Source organism: Staurois parvus, unplaced genomic scaffold (genome assembly GCF_062004578.1).
Source record: "Staurois parvus isolate SC_StPar_1 unplaced genomic scaffold, SC_StPar_1.0 ptg000172l, whole genome shotgun sequence".
NCBI classification, from domain to species: Eukaryota; Metazoa; Chordata; class Amphibia; order Anura; family Ranidae; genus Staurois; species Staurois parvus.
In genome coordinates, this window is record NW_028317968.1 from 7219981 (window position 1) to 7241743 (window position 21763).

The 21763-nt window shown below is 38.6% G+C and overlaps 1 protein-coding gene across 8 annotated transcripts in view; it reads left to right on the plus strand.

Moving 5' to 3' along the window:
• Positions 1-21763, plus strand: part of BCAS3 (BCAS3 microtubule associated cell migration factor) — a 1369778-nt gene that overhangs the window by 612689 nt on the left and 735326 nt on the right. For 5 of the 8 annotated variants that reach the window (XM_089676635.1, XM_089676630.1, XM_089676636.1 and 2 more), the window contains one exon: positions 6493-6537. The exons of the other annotated variants lie outside the window; for them this stretch is intronic. In XM_089676635.1, the coding sequence (XP_089532761.1) occupies positions 6493-6537 (45 nt within the window). The remainder of the gene's footprint in view (positions 1-6492; positions 6538-21763) is intronic. 8 annotated transcript variants of the gene reach the window in all.

Sequence of the window (21763 nt, forward strand, 5' to 3'; positions counted from 1 at the left end):
GAAGGTGAGAAAACCTTGGACAGAGGGGTGGCTGCGGATTTTGGATTTTGCAAAAGCGTTTGACACAGTTCCCCACACATGGCAGATGTGTAAGGTAAAGTCTACTGGCTTGGAAAAATCTGTATGTAAAAAGATAGAAAACTCGCTAAAAGATCGTATTCAGAGAGTAGTGGTTAACGATTCATACTCTGAATGGTCTAGGGTTGTTAGTGGTGTACCTCAAGGTTCAGTGTTGGGACCCTTACTTTTTAATATACTTATAAATGATATAGGGTCTGTGAATAAAAATACTGTTTCAGTCTTTGCAGATGACACCAAGCTTTGCAGTGGACATAGCTTTGATTATTTGTTAGCATTTGTTGGCATTTATTAATTGTCTTGTGGAGGATGAAGTTGTATTTTACAATATATATGAGCAATTAGGGTGTGATATGGTAAAATAATGTTAATAATAATAGTTCATTGTGTCTACCATGTCTAGTACTGTGTCTAGTACATCCTTTGATCCTGCAAAACCACATTTCTGTTTTGTAAATTGGCCAATTCTACCCAAACTGTTCACTTTGCCCAAATCTATTCTTGGAGGATGCATATTAAAGATCTGTATGTGTGTCAGACACAGAGATATCAACACAATGAAGGTAGACCAGAAAACTACCAAGGCTTATCAATAGTTTATTAACCTTCATTTTAGAGTGTAATCCAAAGGCATGTAATCATGCGTGGAATGTAACATTGCCTTCGCTGTGTGGGTACATGTATCATACAAAATTCTTTACTGGTAGTATTTTTGTTTGTGAATGCTAAATTTTTCTATACACGTTCATTACACACATCGTTAGTAAAATCTACTGCTTAGCACTATTTTGTCTTATTATGTGCAACCGTAAAATAATAAAAAAAAATTAAAAATCTTACAAATGTAAAACAAAGTAGAAAATGTTTTTAAAAACACATTGCAGTGTGTCATTGTAGCCCATTCTAGCATATCATTGTGTATTCAATCAAACATTTTATTTAGAGCTCATTCATTATGACATTGGGTGTCGATTGTCATAAGTCAGGGCCATCTGGAGCTGTCATTTCAAGAAAGGACTGCCTTATCATTTTAGTGCAGCCATTTTGCCAGGGCACAGAACAGACGTTTGTCAAACTTTTGATGCAATGGAGTAGCCATTTGTATTCCGTGTTCCCAAAGGGTTTTTTGAACTATAAATAGTAATATTTAATTCACAGATGTCTAGAAACCTTTGTAACTTGACATTAGTGATAGAATGGTTTACATAGAGTGGACTGTCCGTTTTTTGTTAAAGCGGAACTAAATGTAAAAGGATAACCAAGAACTATTAGTAAAATTTTTGCAGTATATGGTATTGTTCATATCAATCAGTATAGTTTCAGCTGACACTTTTTGCAGGGCAGATTAGAATTTGAAAGTAAGTATATAACAGGATGTTATGGATAATAGACATGTTTTTCCTGTTATCTTAAAGTTGAACTATTCTTAAAGCTCAACTTCAGCTATAAGATTTTGTTACATTTTGTAGTGAGGGGAGAAGTTCCAAACCTATGTCAGGACTGATTTGTTTTTTTTGTGGGGAGATGTCAACACTCAGAATCATGAACTTTATAAGCACATACACTCCAAAGACCTTTTTTTAAAAAGATAATGTTTTAAAAAGGAAATGCCTCTAGTGTCCGCTGGGTTATTTGGCATGCATGGATCCTACTATGGGTTGGGAATGTGCATGTCATTTCCTGGCTGTACTTTGCAGCTTACTGTGGAGGCTGGGGATTTCCCCATTTTTAGCCAGGTCTCCACTTGTACCTGCGCCAGTTGGTGATGTGCTAGTGCTCTGCTCTGATTGGCCTTGCCCCGTTAGGCTTGTGGGAGCCCAGTTGGGGATAGTTAGGATCAGCTGTGTGGTGGCATTGTGAGAACACCTACTATTCAGGTACGAGCCTGCTGATTGAGTGGTGGACAAGCAAGCAAGAGGAGGCAGGAAATCTTGACACAAATGCAGCAGATGTGATTGTAGGTAAATACACAGCATATGACCACTGCTGCTATGATACTTATCTTGGATATTTTTGAGCTGGTCTTTTTACCTGGCAGTAACTAGGGGCATGACCCCGATGTGTACCTCAGCCCGCTGACTCATTATCCTAATTAGGGATTAGATATCTTTAGAAACCTAGCTAGTAGAGCTTATAACATTAAGAATACATATACCAATGTTCTTGGCATTTAACATATCATCAAATCAGTGAATTATTTGAGGGTTTAGATCACAGGGTTTAATATGTTCTATGGATTAGTGTATATTTGCAGCATCTTATGTATATTTTGCCATTTATATTTTTAGATTACCAGTGGCCTTACGCAATACTTTATTATGCTTGGCTGATTTGTCTTGTTGTAACATCTGTGGTCTCAATTACCAGATTGAGCTGTTATACATAAGAGTTGTGAATTTCCGGTTGGGGTTATGCATACCCCTACTGATATACTGTATGTAGGCTATTTTAACATATCATATACTTACTTGTCCCTTCATAATGCCATCTGTAGCTCCCTGATGTGCCCCCACATCCAGTTATTGGACCCAGCACTCCTATTGGTCTCTGCATCTCCCCGCTGTACACTAATTTCAATTGTTATCTTACATTGTGAGCGAATATCCTTTTAAAATTTTAAGAGAATTGTTAGCTGTAATCTCGGTATATATGATAAAAATGTATTTTCATTCTGTTATATAGTCACACCAAACTAGCTCCTGAGGAAGCAACATTTTGTTGCAAAACATGTAGAGCAAACTACAATTGGAATTGGAAAATTCCCACCACTGGAAGAAAACAAACATTACAGATTATTCTGGCCTTTGGGTACCATGTTGGTTATGTGATTGTAGGGGGTAATCTATTCCAATTTAGGGTGCTACATTTTATTGTATGACTTTTGAGATACAAGCCTTCATTGTTGTCCTTTTTAATGAAAATATTGTAATAAAGATGAAATTATCTTTTTTAAAAAAGGCCTATGAAGTGCATGTGTGTAGAAAGTCCACAATTCTCAGTGTTGACATTACATATCTCTCTAATGTTAACTGGGACAACAAAAAAAATCACCTCCTATGTTGTAGAGTGGGGAAAATTAGAACATCTGGCAGATTTTTACTGCTCTTCATGTCTTCAAGTCCCAGAGATTCCGTACCATCTTATTTATTGTTCTGGTGTTAATAATCAAACCCACCAGATATTTTGACTTCTACTAAGTATTTTGAACATTGAAACAAATATTTTGGATGGACTGATCATCCATTCCCTGCTGTTTTGCCACTCTGGTTTGGAGTAGAGCGCACACTGTACTGTGCCGTAATTGATTTTGGGCCAACATGTGCAGGTGAACAGCTTATGACTTTTGCTATATGAAGGTTTCTGTTTTTTTGGCCAGATTCAGTTTTCTTTCCAGTTTATTAGAGTTTATGGGACAATTCTCATATCTGTATGCTTTAGTGTAATTGACTATATTGGCTGAGATTTTATCATGAATTGTGGGTGCAGTTTCACATGCATTTAACTGCACCGAAAATTAACAAATGTGAACTGAGGCTAAAAGAGTCCTAGTGATAGAAAATAATGTGGCTGTTTCAAGCAACGATTCTGACAGCTTGCCATTAAAAGGTACCATATTAATTACTTATATCATTGCAAGCTGGTATGATAACAAAAGAGATCTTCTTACACATTGGAAAATCTCTTTATGTCTAATATTCTTTCTTGAAAAAGGAATTACGATTTTACCACTCATGCATTACTACCATTTGGTAACCACGTTAGGCAAATTATTACAGTGGCTATCGGTGATGCTTGACTTGTTTAAAACCATAGATGCAATTTTTCTTTCCTTCAACCACAGGTTACAGGAAAGAAAATCGTTTGATTCCCATAGTCAGTGTTGATGGGGGACTACCTCCTTCGGAGCTGTGTTATCCTAGCGGGGAGGTGCAGGGGGAGCCGTCCTGTCCTGGAGAACACTGTGATTATTTTTATTGGCTGTAGCTGCTGGCAATAATCATATGAAAAATCTGTTAGGCTGGTTGTGCCCAAGTTGTCTATCAATCGATTTGGGTGCAATCAGCCTGCCCATAGATGGTTCGAATCTCAGCCAGTCCCTGGCTGTATTTAGATATCTGCATATGTATTAACACCCTTAAGTTGGTCATACATCTTGCAGCCTAAATGTGCATTGTTTGGTTAATCTTTTCAAGATCTACCAGGACTATATTCTAGAGCCCTGGCTAAACAAACCACTTAAGTTTTATCTAGTCTAGGCTATTGGACTATATCATCTGCTAAAGAATATTGTTTATTCAAATTGCAATTCTGCATGTTCTTGTTTGGCAGTTAAAAGTGGGAAAATATACTTATTTTAGGGGATGTAAGATGTATGTATTCTTTTCTGTGAAACAGCTAGAAAGAGTCACTGTGGTCACCTGAGAGTTTAGAGATCTGTTGCTGGTGGGAGGTACTGATCATTGATAGAAGTACATAAAAATGCCACGAGACAGAAAACATGGTTGTGTGATTAAGTAGCCATGAAATCATGCAACACTTTCTGTATGCAGTTCTCTGTAAATACTGCCATTTGGTGTAGATAAGGGTGCTGTTTTAATCAGTATACAATTCATTTGTTTTTATCTACCTTACTCGATATTGAAACCCAAGCATTAAAATCTCATATAAGTTGTTGATATCATTACAAAAGTCTTTTTTAACATTTGTGAATTTACAGCTTTCGTTGGGCTGGTTCACACTAGCCCTTACAGGAAAATGTTCCATTTTCCTGTGCGGGCTAGCATCCATGCTGGGTAGGCTTAAGGGGGTGGCAGAACGGTGCGGAAAACTACAGACATGTTGCAGTTTTCTACACAGCAATTCTCTGCAGCTGCCTATTGTGTTGTAGTGTGAACAGGGCACACAAAAAAAAATTGTTTTCTGTGTCCTTGTGGAGATCAGGGTTTTTCTAGTGCAGAGTACAGTGTAGACAAGTCCTTAAATAATACTGGTAACCAATTCATAAAGGTCTTTGTTCAGGCATATCCTGCTATTGTGATCCTGCTTTGTGACTGTCATGTACTGGAGACTACAAGTTGCAGTTTTATCACACAGTACACAGGTAGGGTCCACTGTTGCCACTATTAGGAACCCCGTCCTGTGGAATGCCTAGCAGCCATTGCTAGAATTCATGTATATAGACAAGAAGGGGTTTATTTACTAAAGCTGGAGAGTCCAAAATCAGACTCCCTTCTGCATAGAAACCAATCAGCTTCCAGGTTTCATTGCCAAAGCTTCATTGAACAAGGTGAGGTTAGAAGCTGATTGGTTTCTATGCAGAAGGGAGTCTGATTTTGGACTCTCTAGCTTTAGTAAATAAACCCCGAAGTGACTGCAATGAGTCTACATCAGATCACTGAGAGGCACAAAAGAATGGAAAAAAGATAAAACAAGTAGTTCATTAAAAAAAAGTGCAAAAAGTATTGTATACAAAAGTGAATTTTTTAATATTATACAGTGCTTTAACCAACTATATGCCATTTTATTTAGGGTTTACATCTACGTTATCCCTTCTTTTATGCAGATTCTTTATATTAGTTTGCAAGTGCTTGCAAAAACAAGTTTGCTATATAATAGCTGTTCTGCAAGCAAACTTTTTAAATAATAGATTGTACCACATCACATTGAAGACAGTTTTCTTGAAATACTAGAAGTGATTCTGTTGCTCGCGTTATATGTTAAATATCCGTTACAAATTAATTTGACCACCTACTTGGCATTAATCTTTTTTTGTGGTGTATTTAAAAACTAAAGGAATAAATAAAAGCCACATGCACTATGTTTTACAACACATATATACAATACAGTTATTTGCAGGCATGACCATGATATCTGCTTGTTGACATGGCACATCTGTTGGTTGTTAGCAGTCACTGGCATAATTGTTCATTCTGCCAGGTGTTATTACAAGCAGTGTTCCCCAAACCACTGGATTGGGAGCCACTTTGATGTAGCAACCAGAAAACTCTTGGCAGATGCATACTTCCATTCTGCTGCAATACATACTTCCTATATTCATGAAGCCAAGCATAGATGGACTAATTTATAGTATTCATTAAATTATATTGCACTGTAATGGATGTTTTTGAATGGTATTTTTTTATATTTTGTGTGGGTCTCCATAGGTTGTTGGCAACAGTCCCTATTTCATTTTTGTCTGATCAGCTAACAATGGGGCCTTTTGCTTTAAAGATTGAAAAGAAGCTTAACAATGTGCTTGATACATAATGAACTTATTTGGGTTTGTGCTTTTATTTTGCAAGGCATTAGCCAAAATAATTCTCTGAACATAAACGCATGATTTAATCAATGAATGTTAATAATGAGTTCTTTATATTTTCTAATTTGTTTTGCCTTTTCCCCTCCTATGTGAAGACCTTACCTGTTTGGAGCAGGATGTTTTTCCATCAAAGCTCCTTGGTAAGTTCTGAATCCCCAGCATGCTTATAATTCATGTTCTCTTAACCAGCTGTAACTCATCTCTTGTGTTATACTTGGTCAAAGTTTTGATGGAGGCACCTTATTGTAATGTGAATCTGAGCGCTTGATTTATTAATGTCAGGTTAATTTAGCAACCAAAAGGGAAACATATTATACAATATATTGTATTCTTTTTACAGGCTAACAGTATCAATAAACAAAACAAAAAATAATGTACTGATAAGATCTGCATTTTGATTATGATTATGATGATGAAAAATATTATTTTATAGGTCAGTGCTTTATTTTAGGATAGCCTGTTCCATATAGAATGCACGTCTAGTGAGATACAGAGGTGAGAGATTTCCCTTAGGCCTAATAAAACAGGTAGCAAACATTATATCATATTACTGTAGTCTAAACTGTGGAACATCTAAAACTGTTTATAGTGCCTGGAGTCCTAGGAAGGATCTTTTATAGTTAGTTACTTGGTCATTTACTAATACAAAAACAATTGAAAATAGTTTTAATTTGCCCATTTGCATTGCTTTGATATTAAAACACAAACAACAAGTTTTAAAATATTTCAGTTTTCCTTACCAAACGTTATATAGCGGCCCACTAATAAAATTATTCACTTTGGCAGTTATACCCTAAAGGAGGTATAGGGCCTGTATAAAGGGAAAGTAAACCTGCTTGGATTAACACATCCTTTTTGTAGCAATTTAAAAAACAGTGGCCAAAATGACAGCAAATAGCATTGGTAAATAGGGAATAATTAGCATTTTTGTGATAGCATGAGAAATAAACAAGTGACATCCATCTTTGGAATAAATGCACGCATAAAGTTTGTATTACATAGTCTGTTTATTGAAATAAATAAAAATAATACAGTTACAGTATATTAATACTTAATAAAGTTACAATAACTAGTGTTATACTAATATTCATTAGTAAATACAATTAGTAGTATATGTAGTATGTAATTCACTTTTTAAGTTATTAATTATTCAATAATTGGATTTGCAATTAATATTGTTTATTAATAGTTAGTTGGTTAGTAATGAAATAGAAATTTATATTAATAAAATATATATAGTTAAAGCTCTTGTTTTACTTTCTTTCCTGTAAAATAATAAAGCTGTAATTAACTAAAGTTGTTTCATAGTTACTTAGCTTTACAATTTTGCTTTCCTAGTGCACTCCTAGGTAAAATGCAATTCCTTAAAGTGAGATGGACTGTTTCTTACAATAAAACAGCTAAAATTGTATAGTAAGGAAAAGGAGAATTTGAGATCAAATTTTAAAATAAAAAAAAACTTTTAATAAGTCAAGATGATATTGGAGAATATTTGTCAAAAAATGTAAACTCCAAAAAGCTTTGCCCTTTTTTTAAGGGCTGTATCCGAATGTGATGTAAATGATTTGTGTTCTTATATTTTGTAAGGCTTGTTCCTGTTTAAAGATATCAATAAATTGATTTAAAAAAATTGTCACACAAAAACAGCCTTATTACATAGATCTGCTTCGTGGAAGAGGCATATTTGCATAAAGATTTTGTGTATCTGTACCATAGTGCAACATAATTTAAATTATTTCAGACACTAGAGTTAGGCAGCCTATACATTGATGTTTTTTTTTTAAACCAGTGAGAAGAATTCCACTATCCACATCAAGTATGTGGATGAGGAATCCTTCCCACTGCGGTATTGTATTTTGCCAGAATACAGTGATCAGTGTCGCCGGCTATAGCTGGCGGCAGTGATCATTTGGGAAAAATCCATCTAGCTGGTCGTACAAATATGTATTTATTGATCAACTTGTTTGTTGTAAACAAGCCTGCCCATACATGGATCAAAATTAGTTTAGTTCCTGTTGGCTTTACTGTATTTTAGATCAAGTTAACTTGTCATGAGTCTTCAATAAAGTTAACTGGAAACTGTGGTTGTGAGGTGAGGTGAAGGGGGGAGGTATTAACATTTTTTATCTCAGTTAGTAATGTAGAAAAGACTCTATTCTTGACTTGACTATACAGTCAGAGTGTTGGGGCTAGCAAATATTGTACAGTATATGGCATATTTTCTATTGGACTGTGTTATGAACACTAAACAGCCCCAGAACAATGGCCACTTTACTGGCGAATCACAGTGATAGGTAATACTAAACATTCCTGTTAGGAAGGGTCTGACTTGGCATCACTAATAAAACAGGAATATTGTGTGAAAAATAATTTTACAAAGGGTAAATGCTGTTGAGTATCCTTCAAACCAATGGGATGCATCTATTTTTGATTTATTTTTATATGAGGTAAATAAACGGACATGAAAAAAAATCCTTCTTTGAATCAAAAATACATATAATCAAACATATAAGGAATTGTGTTATATAGCATTTACAGATTAGGTTCACTTTTTCACCCATTTCCCAGTACATCTTGATTGTGAGGCAGCCAATATATTAAGGAAGGCAAAGGATATCACCAGACATCTCTTCCAATTTCTATATCTGCCCCTCTGATGATATCATCAGTGTGACTCAGTGATTAGAAGCAGGAGTAGGTGCAATCTGTCTATTATTTTGTCATAGGCCTTGACAGGCATCTGTAAAGGCTAGAAGAAAGGAGGGTGCTTAGCTGATGTCACATGTGAGGAAGTCGTCCATTTCTTTATTGTCTTCTTTATTGTATTGAACTGTATTGTATTGAACTCCATATCTATAACATAGCTAAACATTAGGTTTCAGTATTGGTCAACTTTTTTTTGCAAAATGTTTAGAAGTTATCCATATTAAGGACAACTGGGGTGTTAACATAATCTTTGTATAGCTTGTACCATCTCTATTAGTACAAATCTCATATGCAGATAGATCAAAGCCTCAACTATCATGACTTGGCCACAGGGGCGGACTGACCATTCGTGCACTCGGGCACCGCCCGAGGGCCCGGGGTCAGTAGGGGGCCCCATGAAATGCCCCTGCTACCTTTTTATAGGCTTTTTTTGGTTGTGCTTTGAGTGTGGGCAAGGACACAGGGGCCCCATGATCCCCTATTGCCCAGGGGCCCCATGAGTTGTCAGTCCACCCCTGCTTGGCCAGGACGTGTTTATGTTCTCTCTAGTAATAAAGAAAATATATATAATAGCGCCTATGGAAAATTGAAAATTATATATAAATCACTTGTGATGTACCAGCTGCAAAAAATCATCATAAGTAAATAAAGTGTAACGATTATTACAATAAATATTTTGCGCTAGTAAATATATCTGTGAGACAAAAAAACAGAAATATATATGAATGAATAATGTATATATATGAATAATAATTGAAAAAGAAAAAGTTCAAATAATAAGTCCACAATTTAAGATATAAATGACACAAAAAATGTGCAAAAAAATGTCTAAATGTGACAAACCACCACCAAAAAAAACTAAATAAACTCACCAGAGCTAAAAACAAAAACAAATATTGCTCTGGGAACGATGATATGATGACAAGTCATCCGTAGGTATATCTTCAGGAAATAAAATTCTGCAGAACACCGATCCACATAGACCAATATCAAAATGGAAAAAAACTTTTCAGATTATCAAGGAAATCCACTTCTCCAGAAAAGCCACCTTTAATCGTATCCAAGGAAGAAGATGCCAGGCACTCGAAAGAAACAAGAGAACTTCATGGTTAAAACCCAAATCCTTTTATTAGGTACTCATTGCACTTAACTCAGGAGGTGTCCCAGCCGACACCAGCGTCAACAGCATAACAGCAATCACAGAAAACGAACCCAGCTACTCAGCACATGCGCAGTAGCTCGTAGACAAACGTAATGTCACATTGATCAAGCTCCGCCCTACGCGTTTCGTCATCGACGTCCTCACGGAGCGGATCAATAAAGGAATTGGGTTTTAATAATACTGCACCATGAAGTTCTCTTGTTTCTTTCGAGTGCCTGGCATCTTCTTCCTTGGATACGATTAAAGGTGGCTTTTCTGGAGAAGTGGATTTCCTTGATAATCTGAAAAGTTTTTTTCCATTTTGATATTGGTCTATGTGGATCGGTGTTCTGCAGAATTTTATTTCCTGAAGATATACCTACGGATGACTTGCTATCATATCATTGTTCCCAGAGCAATATTTGTTTTTGTTTTTAGCTCAGGTGAGTTTATTTAGTTTTTTTTGGTGGTGCTTTGTCACATTTAGACATTTTTTTGCACATTTTTTGTGTCATTTATATCTTAAATTGTGGACTTATTATTTGAACTTTTTCTTTTTCAATTATTATTCATATATATACATTATTCATTCATAAATGTTCTCTCTAGTGTCCAGCTGCTATGAAACAGTCACACATGTGCTTAGCCTGGTCATAGAGAATAATGGCTATCCGAAGTGCTTTTGCCAATCGGAAAGGAGCCATTTCCCTATGACCAGGCTCAGCGTAGCAAAACATTGGGCAGCTAAGATAACATAAACTTTGCCTGGCCCTGGATAGACTGTGACATTGCAAGCTTGGTTTGTCTGCATCTGACATATGTGCTACCATTGTGAAATTTAATGACAAGACAAAGGGAGATGAAATGCAGTGGTTTAGGTCAAAAGCAAAGGCACACTTCAGTGTAATAATATTACATGTTTTAATATGCTTAAAGCAGTTCTTGATGAGGGAGATTGAGTAATTGCAGTGAAATAGCCACTAGATGGTCAGCCTGTAAAACAATATATGTGATATATAAATGGAAATATCTTCCATGAATTATGTGATAATGTTAAATCACATCACAAATCACAACATGGTAAACATTAAACTAATAACTTAAATTGGAACTTCACTTCCATTTTGTTATCCTCCCCCTGCCACTCCACTGCACCACCATGTTTAAAAATCTGGCACATGCACAGATCTCCGCTAAGTATTTGAGACTTGGTAGAGCCCAACAGCACATCTGTGCACATGCAAGGGGTTATTTTGCATGTGCACAGATGCCGCTGATTTCTGGCATCTGGGACATGTGGTTTCTGTGCTTGTGTGAGAAGCCCTGGCTTGTGCACAGATGTGCGACCGAGCTCTGTCAGGTACTAGAGTGCAGTTTTGTATCTGCCAATGTGCACAATATTGTGGCACACATGCACCCTCAGTAAAACTGCCTCCTGGCAATGTGTGACATGACAATCCCAGGAGGGTAAAGGGAGTTACATACGTATTTCTCAACTAGGCTTTGCAGCACAAAAACTGCAGTTTAACAATAACATTAAAGTCTGTCTCAGAGAAAGGAAAAGGAACCAAATGAGAACAGGTTCATGTAATGGGTGAAGTTCTGCTTTAAAGTATGTGTCTACCTGCACTTAGGCTATATGTTAAAGACTAAGTTGAGTCAAAAATAGAAAAGTCAAGACAATGGACATTACTTGCTATCAGTGCAATGTGTCCCTTGTGCTGCTAGCTTCTGCTTTAGTTGAATACTTCTTTCTACCCCTGCCACTTCAATCTTCCTGTGCGGAGGGGGTTAATAGAGCCTAGGACCTGTAACAGGCATGCATCAAGAGTGCCGGCTATGCCTGCCCTTTCCATCCTTCTACTCCATTCACAGATGCTGCACTCTTGTAGTGTAGATTCCATGAATGAAAATTGATCTATGAATGGAGGATAGGAAGATGAACGAACAGTCTGCCTCCACCTTTCATAGATTGCATTTCATTTAGGAAAGCTATAGTACATCATCTAAGAATGGGGGGAGGGAGAGGAGGAAAGGATGAGCATAGTTGGCACTCTTGATGAGTGCATATGACAGATTTTATTAACCCCCCTGCTTTATTAACCCCCACTGCACCAAAGATTATGGTTGTGGGGGTGGGAGAGAGGGAATCAGAGGAGGGATATTTCAGCTAAAGCAAGAGCCCAGCAACACAAGGGAACCATTACATTGATAGTAATGTCTCTTGTGCTGTTTTCGGTTTCCTTTTTTTCGGCCTACTCGGTCTATTATCTACAAATAACAATTCTTGCAATAAAAAATGTCTGAAGGGAGAGCTCTTATGGTTGACTGTAGATGAGACTTCTCTGTCTCATTCTTATTTTCCACAGCAGAAACATCAAAGAGAAACTCTTGATGGTTTCTTCTGACAACTGAAATGTCCTTCTTTCGAACATTTACAGTCTTGGAGTTGTGAACAAACATTTTCTGTTTGTCTTTTTGGTTGAGTGAGGCCTAATGAAATATTGCAGCTCTAAAATGTAGGCATTCCACAGTTTACTTTTTTTATCCAATGGGCCTGTCCTTTGTCAAGAACAAAGTATATAGTAAATTGCCATGAAGTTTCAGTGAACATACTTATTTTGTTGAATTACAGTTTTTCTTTCTCAGATTTTGACTGACCGCTGAGCCCTTGCCAAAGACAGACAGTTGTCAGCCAGCACTAATCTTTGGTCTGAAACAAGATTAAAAGGCGCAGATTAAAGAGGAATGTGTGCAGTACATTGGAGTTTTAAATCACTAGTTGCCTTCATAAGGCTGCTTTGTGGTTGGTTTGATTTTCGTGGTGGCTTTTGAGAGAACGAAAAAAAAGAGGTCTTAAAGAGCCTACATAGACATTATAGCGGAAGGAATAATAAAGTGTTTTCTGCATTTGCTTCGCTTAGCATGTTGTTTTCATTAAGGTTTTAATAAGAACTATAATTATGACAGCATAGTGAATGGAAATTTGACAGATTATTGCCTGTTGTGCATGAGATTTCACAGAATGCTTGCCGAAGGAGCTGTCTCATGACCCAACAAGGGAAGTGTGGGGACTGGAAACCAACCATTGTTCGGTGGTTTTGTCTGAAATGCTAGGCAAATCTGTACACATGCACTGTTGACAAAATGCTAGGGAGTGGAAGACTTCTTGTTTTACAACCCTCTCTAGCTGTTTTTATGCTGACAAAATTAATAAAGCAGGCTTTATTGCCTTATTTTATTATACACGTTCCACAAACATTTTGCAATATGTGGGTGCACAGAGGTTTCTAAGCCTAATGGAGAAACCAGGCTTCAGTACTGGCACCATGCCTGGCATATAGTTGTAGGAGCTAAATGTAGAATGTGCTTTAATTTAAAGTGAGTTTTGCTGATGACTGAGCACACCAAAAAGCTCACAACAAATGCTCTTGAGTGCCCAGTCCTTATTGCAGTTGCCAGAGTTGTCAGATTGCTGCTTCAGGCCTTTTCTCAAAGTAGTCAGTCATCTAGCTAAATACAGTATCCTGTTACAAAGCATTCTGGCAGTTCTGTATGTAAATCTTTTAAAAGTGTAAGTCTTTTAAAATGATATAGCTCTGTATGATTTAAAATTAAAGTATTCTTCAGTGCAGTCATTAAACAGAGACCCTCTTTTATGTAACACAAATAAAGACTTTATCCTAAATATATACAAAGAGATGCTAGAAAAGTTTTTTAAACCCTTTGGAATTACCTGGATTTATGGACCCATCCATTCCGATGGATGGGACAAAATTTGCACTCTTTGGTTGAAAGCGCAGTGTTGTGTTGGAGATAAAACAGCAGTGTGAACAACCCAACACCAGTAGCACTATGGGGCTGAGTTGCTTTCTCTGTACCTGGACTATTATTTACTTCCAGTACTTGAATAACACCATAATATTAAATGTTATTGTTCACCTCCTTTCACATTAGTCCTGGACCCCCAAAGGACAACAATAGAAGGTCCTTGCCACACTCATATACACATAAGGGGCAATATAGAAAGGCTACTATTATGTTTTGTGACTAAGAAAGTAAATCAGAGCACCCAAAGGAAACTCATGCAATAATTTTGAATTCAATATCCAGAGATACAAGGCAACACTTACCTACCATGATGCCCTCATGAAAGGGACTATTTTAAATGTGTTTACTTAAGTCTACACAATATTGTCAATGTAGCGGTCTACTTGATAAAAGTAAATTGATGCTACAAGACAGCGGTCCTAAAACATATACAGTAGGTAAATAAACAGCAAAATGGCTTTTACAGAAGAAAACTCATATCCTGCAATTGGCAAGTCAGGTCCCAGATTCAAGGAAACAGACATATCAGCAAATTGAAACAGTTTTAAGGGCTGAACTGTTGTGCAAGACTGATAAGCAGCTGTATATATTCCAGCTTAGGCTGTGCGTGGTGAACAGTCGCTTCAGAAGAGACATTGGAAAAAAAAAATTGGGTGTAAAAATTTAAAGTGGAACTCCAGGCGAAAAGCTGAACACACAGATAAAATGCATACCTGTATAAGGGAGATGTTTTATCTATGAAAGGAATTTCTGTTCATTCATTCCTGAGATATACACATCTATGCCAGCCAACACAGCCCTGCCAGACAGCACAGCTATTCTGGAGGAATAACGTTTCTCAACTGCCTTTGAGTAATACTGCCCAGACTGTGATTAGATAGTGAAAGAGAAGCAGCAATTACTCTGCTCCCTCTCAGCATATGCCTTGTTAACACATTATCACTGGAGCACACCTGACTAGCTCCATGTGCTGCTTTTTTCGCTGATATTTATATTCTGTTTTTTTACTAGTTAAGACCTTGGTCATACCTCCTCAGCAAGGGCTCCCACACCACATCTGATTTGCTGGTTTGTGCAGCAGCACTGACAGCAGCTCCTGTGTAAATGACTGCTCCAAACAGTGGTTACAGGATTCATTAAAAAATACTTTGTTACAGTATTGTTATATTTTTATTTTTTCATTTCAATGATTATTTGTTTTATAAAAGAAGGAGTTACAAGCCAGTCCAGAAAATTATACATCCATTTTTCCCACAAACTGCCACCAGTCTGGGCTGATACAAGCAATGCACAACATACAATTTTCCAGGACAATTATCAGTCAATGATAGCCAAAAGGGTCCCATTGGGACTCATAAGTGTAAGGCCCTTAACAATAAAGTAAAGGAGCAATTGAAAATTAAAGTGAAACTTTTTGTCAGGCCTCGCGTCAGAGACTACCATAACCTGTATGGAGGGTCGCCCACCCTCCAATAATCAACAGGCCATAAGGGGAGACACCCCCCATGGCCTTTAGTTAACTATATCCAATACCAGGGAAAGAAACATAAGAGAAAAAAAATGAAGAAAAGAGGGAAAAAGAGAAATAGAAGAAGAATAGAGACAAAGAAAGAAGAAAGAAAGGCCGTATGGAGAGGGAGGAACCGGCGGACTGCCAAGCATGGGATACGAGACATGACCTGTTTATAGATTCCCCATATTGTCCAACATCCAGCCTAGGACAGTGCTGAGAGATATTTCATCCAAGGATCTCAAGTTTTTTCAAAGTAGGCCACCCTATCAAGAAGAATAGCGGTAAAACATTCATTGACCATAATCCAGGTCAGTTTGGCCTAAAGGAGGTCAAGGGATACCAAGGGGAATTGGCAGGAGCGTACAATGGATATTCTGGCTGTAGTGAATATAAATGCAATCAGGCATCTCACATACCCGAATATGCCTTCCATCGGCTTCCCCAGGAGGGCCTGAAGTGGATATTTGATAAGATTAACCCAAGTGAATCTATAAAATTATATGTATGAAACCAAAATCGCTTTACTTTGCTACAGATTAACAACGTATGGAAAACCGTTCCCTCCTGTCCACAGCCACAGAAACAGCTGGAGGAGGCCCCCTGAACAAAAGACGCCAAGCGGGAGGGTACCAAATACCATCGCAAGAAAACCTTATAATTAGCTTTGATTAATATTTTTTAAATTTTCAAGCAGATTAATATAGGTATATGATAGATTCACTTGAAAATGGAGTACAATATAACCAATGAGGGTACAACAATAGGTTACAAAGAAAAAGCATGATAACAGAATACATGTGTTTTTTGACGTGACAATTCTATCCCAGCCCATGCAAGTGAAAACAGCAGAAAATCATACAGAGCTACAGAAATAACATGAGCTTAGGTACCTAATAGTATAACAGAATTAAGGACACCACTTATAATTATCTAGGGTTGAAAACCCCGGTGTCAAGTAGGCTACACAGATGATTAGCAGGAAAGAAGCTGAGAAGAATGTAAGAAGGAGATGGTAGGTGGGGGATATAAGGTGACAGTAAGGCATGTCTATCAAATTTATAGTCCCGTAGGTGAATTTAAAATATCTCACCCCCAGTGTGACATGGGAAGGCATTCAAACTCAATATTATTATTATTATTACACAGCATTTATATAGCGCCAACAGTTTGCTCAGCGCTGTACATTACAATGGGAGACAATACATGAGACAGTAACAATACAATAAAATACACGAGGGGTTCGAGGGCCCTGCTCCTTGGAGCTTACAATCTAGGAGGGAGGGGAGAGTGGTACAGGAGGAGATAGCTGTGGGGGATGGAGTGGTGGGGAGAGCGGAGGAGATCAGCAGTTAGGTGAGGGTGGGGTAGGCTTCTCTGAAGAGATGGGTTTTCATGGTGCGCCTAAAGGCGAGGAGGGTAGGTGACAGTCTGATGGATTGGGGTAATGAGTTCCAGAGGATGGGGGAAGCCCTGGAGAAGTGCTGGAGACAGGCATGGGAGGAGGAGACCAGGGAGCTGGAGAGAAGGAGGTCTTGTGAGGACCGGAGAGTGCGTTTTAGGTGGTAGATGGATATCAGGTCGGTGATGTAGTTTGGGGCAGTGTTATGAACAGCTTTGTACGTCAATGTTAGTATTTTGAATTTTATGCATTGGGCAATCGGAAGCCAGTGGAGGGATTGGCAGAGGGGGTTGGCGGATATGGAGCGGTTGGTAAGGTGGATGAGTCTGGCCACAGAATTCAGGATAGACTGAAACAGGGATAGGGGTAGGCCGGCAAGGAGGGAGTTACAGTAGTCAAGTCGTGATATGATAAGGGAGTGAACGAGTTGCTTTGTAGTTTCTGGAGTTAGGAACATGCGTATTTTGGAGATGTTGCGGAGGTGGAGTCTGCATGAATTTGTCAGCGATTGGATCTGGGGCTGGAAAGACAGATTGGAGTCTAGAATGACACCTAGCACTCTGGCTTGCGGGGTGGGGCTGATGGTGGCGTTGTTGGTCGTGATGGAGTGGTCGGGGGGGGGCGGGCTGGGGGGAAAACTAGGAGCTCGGTTTTGGCAAGATTTAATTTGAGGAAGTGGAGTGGCATCCAGTCTGATATGTCGTTCAGAAGGCTAGTGATTCAGGCGGAGACTGAAGGGGTGAGGCGAGGGGTAGAGAAATAGATTGGAGTGTCATCGGCATAGAGATGGTAGTTGAAGCCGTGGGAGTGTATCAAATCAATATCATTCAGATTTTCAGACAGTCCCCAAGAAAAGTTGAAGTTTGGTAGGACTCGACTTATGCTTGTATAGGTGTAAGTTTCTCAAGGTACATAACCTAAGAAACCCAGAACTTGACTTCTGCAAAAGGTAATGTGGGAAACTTCCAATCCCTAGTTCACCCTCTTAGCGTCCATGAGGATATGGGTAACCAGCTTAAATTAGGTGCTGGTACAGACTTTAGTTTTTTTTTTAACAAAGCTATGTAGAGATCCTTGTGGAAGGATACTCAAATAACAGTGTATAACCATTAGTAAACTGTGGCCCAAAAGTGTTTGTCCTTTGGACAATCCCACCAGAGGTGCTACAACAAGCTGTCAGTGCAGCATCCACAGAAACAAAGCAGTGAATAGACCAGAGCAGAATAAGTGATCCTCAAAGGGACCAAGTATCATAAGTGAGTTTATAATTGGCCTCTACAACCACCACGAGTCAAACTTTTGGCCACGGTGGCCCAAATCTGTTTCCAACTCCTGGGTGGGAAAGTAGTACGGAAATCAGATTCACATTTCAAAACATAGAGAGGGGGATTATCTAGTAGGGCCCTTTTGAAGACTGAGCAAGTACAAGTCTGGCACACCTGTCAGGGTTTGGAGAAAATGCTTAATTTAAAGGTATTGAAAATGTGCCTTTGTTTGAGTGTATTATTATCACGAGGAGTGTGGGAGGGTTTAATATCCAAATCTGTGAAGAAGGGCTTTGCTAAATATAAATGGTTACAAGAGCCAAGGCATTAATAGTCCTGGGGGGAACAGAGGACTGGCAAAAATGGACATCATTGGAAGGTGCAGTAAGATCAATTTGTGAGTGGCATTGAGACAGCTTCATACCCTCAAAGTGTGGTTGTTGGCATGGCAGGTGACCCTACCGCATCTTTTTTTTTTGTGAGGTATCGATAATGGATAGTTCATCCATTAATTGGTGTTGGTGGGGTTTTTATTTTTATACAAAACTAACTTCGTGACCTGACCGAGAGAGCCTTTCCATAAAAAAGTAAGTTGAAAGAATAGCAAGCGACAATAATCTATTTATTGGTCTGGTAAAAAGTTTTGTAGGCATGAGCTGAAAATTTAGGTAAGGTAGAGTGGAAGGGATCCCTTTGAAAGAAAGAGAACTTGGAAGGGATTTGCAGAGGCAGTCGAGTACAAATCACTTAAAGCCATAGACTTAGTTGTTAACACACAACCTTGAAAGATTTCCAGATTCTGTAAACATTGCATTAAGTTTGGAAGATAAATCAGAGCATTAGAGAGAACCTGAAGTGCATTGTCTTCAAACAGACAGATTTTCTGATGATGCCCTGCCACCAACTACCACAGTAATGTCCCAATGCAACCTAATGGTTTGGGCAAGGAGTGAGTGAATAGTAGAAGAAACGGGCTGTTTCATACAACACAATATTGAGAATATGTCTGAGTGATATTTACTGTGTCTGATAGATGTTGTCGGGCATGAATAAAGGGCAATTCAAGAATAAAAGAACAAACCCCCAGCATCTCAGCAGGAAGTTTGGATAATACCAACAGAGGGAATCAAATGCCTTTCGAATGTCCAGTAACAGAAGCATTAAAGGGCATTTTCTTTGGCATGCAATCAGAAGAAGTGAGATCCTGTGAACATTTTCCTCTGCCTGTCTGCCTGGTACAAACCCCACTTATTCCTTACAAATTTAGCCAGGCAACAGCAGATTTGGTCTATTAGCAATTGTCTTGGCACAACAGCTTAAAGCCAATGTGTATGAAAGTAATGGGGTGACTGCAAAGGAAGGCCTCTGCTGCCTGTTCATTAAAGGGAGCGGTGCTTTGAAAAAGGTTGGACAGGTGAGTATGAAAAAATCAAGTCAGACCAGTATCCCAGAGTCTATTTGCTAGCAAATAGAACATATGCTGTGTCCAGTGTAAATGACTATGCGCTGTGCGCCGGGGGAGTAAGGCACAAGTTGGGTTGTATTTTGAGACTAGGTAATTGCAACTGGTTAGCAGGAGATTAATAATTTTGAATGCCCTGGCTTTCTAGGAGAAAGTCCTCATCAAGTTGTGAAGCAAGGCCTAGCCTCCCTCCATTTCTTTGCCCGTCAGTGTGATACATTGTATTTGATGGCTTGACCTTTTATCTGCATATATTGTCAATTTCAGCATCCTGTGAGAAAGTGTAAGCAAATAAATAAATAACAAGGTGTTCCTTTTTAACCTTCTATAAACCCTTATTGAACCCCAAATAGCTCTTATCTAGTTCCTCCCCTACTCTCCTTTTGATTTTTTGATTTTTTTTTCTTTATTAGCAAATTTGTTTCTTTTTACCATTCACATGTGAACTTATTTTTTGTAAAAAAAAAAAAAAAACACTTTTATTTTCATGATTAACCACTTGCCTACAGGGCACTTATACCCCCTTCCTGCCCAGGCCGGTTTTCAGCTTTCAGCGCTGTCACACTTTGAATGACAATTGCATGGTCATGCAACACTGCACCCATATGAAATTTGTATAATTTTTGAGACAGATAGAGCTTTCTTTTGGTGGTATTTAATAACCTCTGGGTTTTTTTATTTTTTGCTAAACAAACCAAAAACAACTGAAAATTTTGAAAAAAAAAGTTGTTTCTTCATTTCTGTTATAAAATTTTGTAAGTAAGTGATTTTTCTCCTTCACTGATGTGCACTAATGAGGCTGCAGTGATGGGCACTGATAGGCTATACTGATAGGTGGCACTGATGGGCACTGATGAGGAGGCACTAGTAGGTGGCACTAATGTGCATTGACAGGCATCACTGAAAGGCAGCACTGATAGGTGGCACTGACTGGCACTGATAGGTGGCACTGACTGTCACTGTTAGGCAGCACTGATAGGCGGCACTGATGCCCACTGATAGGCGGCACTGATTGGCAGCACTGATAGGTGGCACTGACTGGCATTGATAGGTGGCACTGATAGGTGATACTGAAAGGCAGCTCAGATGGTCACTGATATGTGGCATTGATGGGCACTGGTAGGCACAGATATGTGGCATTGATGTGGCACTGATGGGCACTGGAAGGTGGCATTGATGGGCACTGACAGCTGACATTGATGGGCACTGACAGGTGGTACTGCTGGGGCTACACTGATCATCAGGGCACACTGGTCATCAGTGCCCTGATGATCAGTGTACATGTCCCCTCCGAGGAATGCCGATTACCGCTTCTCCTCTCGAGCTGTCAGCATGACAGCTCGTGAGGAGAGAAATGACGATAATTGGCATTTCCCTATTTACATGCAATTAGCTGTGATTGGACACAACTGATCACATGACCGAACAGACATCTTCGGCTCTTTCCGTTGATCGGTGATCCACTGTGTCCGAGGGACAAAGCGCACCACCAATTGCTGCGCTGCACGCTCCCAGAGCTGTGTACGCACGGTTAGAATGGGAGGAAGTAGTATGATGTTCTCCCAGAACGAGAGAACCACCTTGCGCCCGTCATTACCTTATATGGTGGGCGGGAGATGGTTAAATAAAGTTGTTAAGACATTTTCCAGTTGTAAACAGGTAAAAAGTTTGTTTTTTCCTTGCTTTTGATGTTTAGATTATATAGAAAATAAAGTATGCTTTGAATAACAGTTTCATGGAAACAAAGCCTTGTTTACCCAAATTCAATTCCCCCCAAATTTCTTCTATTGAAATTTGTTTTATGATGCATAGAACTAGTGTTGTGCCATGGGAATGCAGGCCGCACCTTATCCCCCCCCCCCGAATACCTTACTATTAAATATTATAAATACACAACACATATTATATGGCATAACATTTTTGCTGCGGCACTTTTATTGGTTAAAATACACAGATAATAGATTAACTTGTAAAATATATTTTATTTAATTAAATCACATTTTATTATTAACCATAAATAACGCAGTGCAGTCATTAAGGACTCAAGCT